The sequence below is a fragment of the Chinchilla lanigera genome, unplaced genomic scaffold (genome assembly GCF_000276665.1).
Source record: "Chinchilla lanigera isolate Chin_1 unplaced genomic scaffold, ChiLan1.0 scaffold00082, whole genome shotgun sequence".
Classification (NCBI taxonomy): domain Eukaryota; kingdom Metazoa; phylum Chordata; class Mammalia; order Rodentia; family Chinchillidae; genus Chinchilla; species Chinchilla lanigera.
This window is the reverse complement of record NW_004955483.1, coordinates 8310513-8316512: the sequence shown is the minus strand read 5'-3', so window position 1 is coordinate 8316512 and position 6000 is coordinate 8310513. Positions and strand designations below refer to the sequence as shown.

General features: G+C 44.3%; 1 protein-coding gene across 3 annotated transcripts in view; it reads right to left on the bottom strand.

Moving 5' to 3' along the window:
- Positions 1–6000, bottom strand: part of Kif13a (kinesin family member 13A) — a 175132-nt gene that overhangs the window by 50133 nt on the left and 118999 nt on the right. For all 3 annotated transcript variants that reach the window (XM_013503818.1, XM_013503819.1, XM_005403395.2), the window contains exon 17: positions 1426–1639. In XM_013503818.1, coding sequence (XP_013359272.1) covers positions 1426–1639 — 214 coding nt within the window. The remainder of the gene's footprint in view (positions 1–1425; positions 1640–6000) is intronic.

Genomic DNA, 6000 nt, shown 5'->3' with positions numbered 1-6000 from the left:
AAAAAAATAAAAAAATAAAAACAACCCACATTCCCCACCAGATACCCCTGTTTAGTCCATTACGTTCTCTTGTAAACAGAAAGAATATCAATGGGTGTAACTGCCCTAGCCACCTGCAACAGCTAATAATGCTCAGAGGGAAGCGGCCTGCTCACAGTACCTGTGGGAAAGGCAGCTCTTTGGGAAAAGCACCACCTGATCGCCTGGTCGGCTTCTCCCAGCACAGTAAGATAGAAAGGGCAGCATGAGCAGGACGTGCCTTCACACTTCCACACCCACAGATGGAACTGGCTCTTTTCTCTTCACTTAGCCAAGCAAGTATATTACTTCCAGGAGGGTTTCAATGCAGGAGCAGGTTCCCCTCTCCCACCTGGCGTCCTCTCTTGGGATGCGGCTTCCCTTAGCATCCTGTTGCTAGTGAGAGCTTGGAGTGAGTGCAGGTGTGAGAAGCTCTAGAACTGTGCCGGTGAACCTTTTAGAGTTCAATAAAAGCTGGCTGCGGCCATGCTGCCACAGGTTTGCTGCTGGTGCTCTAGAGTCAGGGTGCCAGTTTACAAGCCAAATGATCTCGCTTGGCCTTGGTTTCCTGATGTATAAAATGGGAGTAGCAGGTACAGAGAGGAGTAGCATCAAGCACCTGGTACCTATAACATGGTGAATAATCTATCAGTGTCAGGTGCTACCTTTATAACTACTATTATTACAACACAGAGATATTGTTGGGACTATAGATAGACCTGAATTCAAACTCTGGCCTTTTCACTTTCTAGATGGGTGATAAGGCAGCATATTTAAAGAGAGTCCATGTAGCAAGGTAAGTGCCAGGGATATAGCTCAGTGGTATAAGCACCTGCCTGGCAAGCGTAAGGTCCTGAGTTTGACCCCCAGTCCCCCCCCACACACACAAAAAAAGTTACTTACCATGTAATGAGGTAGAGATAGTGCTATTGGGAGTATTAAATAAAATTAGCACCTTGTCCAGAACCAACCAAAGTTAGTAGTAATTTACTGTCCTTACTGGTAGTTGTTATTATCTTTTCCTTTATTATGTCTCCTTTGAGAGTTCTGATGTAGTTATATTAAAGTCATAAATCTTAAAAATTCACACCTGGTAAATTTCTCAACTATGAGGTTATATTTAAATAGAATCAGAGGTAAAAGAAATAAAAAAAAAATTAAGCAAGTGCTTTTTGTTATTTTTCAAACTTGCTCTCTCTATATACCTAACAGTCTTTTCACCGAGGGGTGAAAGATGGGTCTCTGACAGCTGCCTCCACAGCAAGGATACCAGGGCAGAGTATTTTTGGAAAGAAGAGCCAACAGACGACACACCAAGCTGGACGGTGACTGCCCTCTTTGTGAAGTTCGCCCCCTACCCCCAGCCCCGCAGCAAGGGCCATGTCCTGGCCACCACCCGGCTCTCACCTCTCCTCGGCCCACTGGGTCACCTTCTGCTGCGCCGTCTGGCTGCTGTAGGCCAGGCACTCAGGGCTGCTGCTGGGCGGCTGCCTCTCGGGCGAGAGCTGCTGGCGGAGCTGCTCCAGCTCCCGCTCATACATGAGCCGCTGCTCCTCCAGGGCACTTCTCTTTTCTTCCAGGTACTGCTTCTCCAGGACCTGAACCACATTTTGAACTGGGTCTGGTGGGCCAAGAGACAAGGCAAAGGTCCTTCAATGGCTAAGTCAGCAGCAGCCTGTCAGGGACCCTTCAGCTAGACCCAACCATCTGTGGCCCCAGAATCTCATCCAGCCTGGCATTTTCTGTGAGACGCCTGAGGGGCTCAATGGCTGGAAATCCTCTCAATCTCCTTTTTACTAACACTTTAGATAAATGCCCTATATACAAACATTCTCCATGTCTGCTGTGTTACCATCTTCGATTTGATGGGCTCATCGGAGGTTTAGGTCACTAAACTAATACCAGTAGATGGCAGGAGAAAATGAGATGTGATCCTATCCACTGAGAAGAAAAGCTTCATGAAATCTAGGACCACTCCATAGCTAAAAAGACAAAGGATTTGACATTTACAGTTGTCATTTTCTATGCCCACTTATTACTGGCTTGGGTATATGGCAGAGAATAGCATTTTCATCACAAATCTCATTATTCTTGAATTTCTCTGAGGTGGCAGGAAACTTAAAAATCATAGTATATGTTTGAAAATATTGAGTATATGGCCTGGAAATTTCTCAGATGCTAGTATCTAAGAGGACAATCAATTTGAAAAATAACCAAAACCTGCATCTCACATCTTATAGGTCCAACACTGGACTCACAACCATAGACACAGAGAACCGGTACAGACCTCCCAGGGGGTCCTGCTCCAAGGACCCACCATGATGATGAGTGGTGGTTGTAGTGTAGGTGAGGCTTGACTATAGTGAGGCAACTGGCTGGTAATAATGACCAGTGAGCTGGCTGCCACGAGGCAGATCAAGACACTGGTCACATGTGCAAAGCTCTGGCATCCCCAAGTGAGTAGACAGCAGGGAAGCAGTGCACTAGACAATCTCATCGCCAGAACAAGATCACTACAGTGACTAACACTTCCCAGGTACCTGGGGCTGGGAAGAGATGTGTTTTTGCATCAGCCTGGGACATAATTTCTTCCTTGTACATTTGTACATTACCTGCTCCTCAGTACAACTGTGCTATCTTCCCACATTTTAGTCTCAGTTTAATTTCCTGAATGAAGTTAGAAATCAAAGTGACTCAGAAAAAATTTTTACCTTACCTGATTATGGCCGATTGACTTTTCCAAAATACCCCATCAATTTGTGAAATAAATACATAAAACTGCACTAATTGCCTATGTTAGTAGTAAGAGAAAAAGATAGCATGCTAGCTTAAAAATAAGGTTAAATAATCCAAAACAAAATTTTTAAAAAATCACAAGAAATGCTCAGCATAAGTAAGTTGTTTTAATAAAAATGACAACCACAACAGCAAGAGTCTCTCTGTTAGCTGCTGGCTGTATCATAACAGAGGGCTTGTAACCTTTGCATATACCAATGCTTGGAAATGCCGCAGCATACCAAGGGCAGATATCACCCCAATTTTAAAAAATAAGGATGCTGGAGTTCGGAAAGTTTTAGTGGATGACTTAAAATCACACAACTAATAAGTGACAGCACCAGCATTTTTGTTTATTTGTTTTGTTTTTGAGTCTTGCCATGTAGCTCAAACTGGCCTTGAACTCACTATGCAGCCCAGGGTGATCTCAAACTCAAGATCCTCCTGCCTCAGCCTCCCAAGTAAGTGCTGGGATTACAACTGTGTGCTAAGAAATACTGAGTAAAGTACTTAGTCCACAGTTTTCCACTTGTCAGTGGTACAGAACCACCCATGATCCCAAATCGCTGAGGCAGAGGGGTCTCACCCTGGGCTTCCTTGCCAAGGTAGAGGCCATGTGGCTGTTTTAGCAGCTGTTATGACCCAAACAATTATCATTCATCAGGCTTCCCCAATGTGCAGATACGGAGAGGAGAGCAAGTTCCCACCTTCTTCTGAGCCTCCCTGGCACAGCCAGCCAGCCCTGCCCTTGTGACTCAGCAGCTGCCCTCTGGGTAGCTGGGTTTTGTTTTTATCTCAGATTCCACTAGTAGTCTGGACAAGCCTTTCTGATAGACATCTTTGATAACTTCCCCCTTCAAAATGACCAATTTGAAGTCTTTGCCATTCACAATCTAACAAATATATCATCCAATCAGCAAGTCAGTCTGCCTCTGATAGGGTTCAGAACAGAAGCCAAAGATCATCTGTCCTGTTCGATAATGACCCCATCAAACATTAGTAGGCTGTCCTGGTTTACCCCTTCCCCCACTGCTTTCCTCCTTGCTTAGTTAGTCCTTTTTGCAGCGCTGGGGATGGAACCCACAGTTTTGTGCAAGCAAGGCAAGTGCTCTACCATTGAGCTACACCTCTAGCCCTCTTTCTCCTCTTGAATGAGCTGCTTTAAAATTCAGTGAACCTGGGGCAGTATGAAGAGCTAAATCTTTCAGGCAAACAGGACCACATTATTTTGGGACATAGCTCTATCTTTTCTTCATTAGTTTACTGTTTCCAGCTAGGTGACTATGAAATGAACTCAAACTAATCTGTCATCCAGAAAATGGAAGAGAGAGTAGCGGTAGTGGTGCTGGTAGGGGTTCTATGTGAGAAAGAATATTAGAATTAATTCGCAACAAGATGTCCAAAGCACTGACTTGAAGGGAAGTAGATCCTTAGGGAAGAAAAGAACCTTTTACTCTTATGTGGAGTAAATTGGCCCTATGACCTTTGCCAGCCCCTTAATTGCTCTTTATAGCAGGCTACTACTACTAAGATTGGGAAAAGAGATGAGTCTTTCATTCCTATTTTGAATCCTAGAAAGAAGGCATTATTGTTCATAAATACTAGAATTTCTTTTAAGTTCAAATGAATTGGGGTTTAGGTCAGTATTTACTCTAGGGACTCAAAAATACATTATTCCAGACTATTACGGGGCTAATGGAGCTGAATGTATCTCCGAAAGTGCTACTGCCCTGACCTGCTGTGCTCTACGGCAATAAAGCCATTAGGAACCATAGCAGCGATATCATTCACCCTTTCTGTGCTCTTGGATGTAAGGGAAAGGGCACAGGCACCCTATCTTAACACTGGGAGGACAATGGAGTTGGGAGATGTGATGGGGGAGAGTCATAATTAAAAAGAAACATTCCTCAATCGAGAGTAGAGTCACTTCATTGCACAGAAAATTTCTGCTTCTTCCTAATCATGGCATCTAGACTTTGCCAAAGCATAGAACATAAGCATCAATCAGCAGCCCTGCTGAAAACCAGCCATGCCTCCTCATGCCACCGCCAGTCAGGTAAAAACCTCTGTCCCAGTGTTTGTGGAGGAGCTTCGTCTGGAACCAGAGGAGAGGGAAGAGAATCTTCAAATAGGACCACCAAGGGGAAGACCACCAGGCAGACAGGCTTATCATCGGGAAGCCACCTAGCGTAGAGGTAAATTGGGTGATCACTGTCTGGTCACCAGCATTCAATATTTGTATCAGTGCATGTGTGTGCCTGGAGGGAACTCCACTCACCAGCAAGACTGGGTAAGGGATAAGGGGGGAGTATTCTTTCACATGGACAAAATCAACACCAGAGAGCAAGGTTCAATTGGCAATCCAAGTGAGTAACTCTTGTTACTACCATGAGTTAGGCTGCAGATGACTAATAGGTTTGGCTACAAGGACTGGAGAAATTCATGAATGCTTATATTCACCAGTTCCTCTTGGTTTGTTTGTTTATTTATTTATGAGATAAGAGTCTTGCTATGTAGTTCAGCCCTTGAACTTGCAGCAATTCTCTTGTCTCAGCCTCTCAAATACTGGGATTGCAGGTATGTGCCACCACACCTGGCCTCAGGTGCTTAATTTATAAGTGACAAGAAGAAAGTAGCAATTAGATAAAAATCAGAAACTTGTGTTCTGAGGTGGATAAATGATTAAATTAGTAATATCTAGATACTTTGTAGTTAAGCAACAGACACACCTAGAATTCTATAACTTCATCTGATGAAACAAGCTCTCTCCAAATTGGCAGTCCTCTGCTGGCGTGTGGAGTCTACACCTTCCAGCCATATCCAGCTACATGTCTGCTCAGGCGCCTGAAAACCACTCCCAGGGGAGTCACTGCCCAGGCATGTTACTAAATGACCCACTGGTGTGATTCCAATGTCTGGGCCGCATGTGGGGATTCTGTGGGGATTGCTCCCCACTGCTGGGCAAGGAGGAGTGGACTGAAGCTGGATTTCTAGCAGCGGTCCACCCTGCCACGCATGTTGAAGTCCCAGTGGGTTGTCTAAACCCCTAACCTTCATGTTTACAGAGGGAAATGACCAAGCTTTTTTGTGTGTGTTTCTATAGTCTTTATATAACTATATTACATTTGTTTTACAGAGTCTGGTCTTTTCTTTATACTTAATTTTTATAATTTAAAAAGAGTCCATGAGACTAAACCAGCCATACAG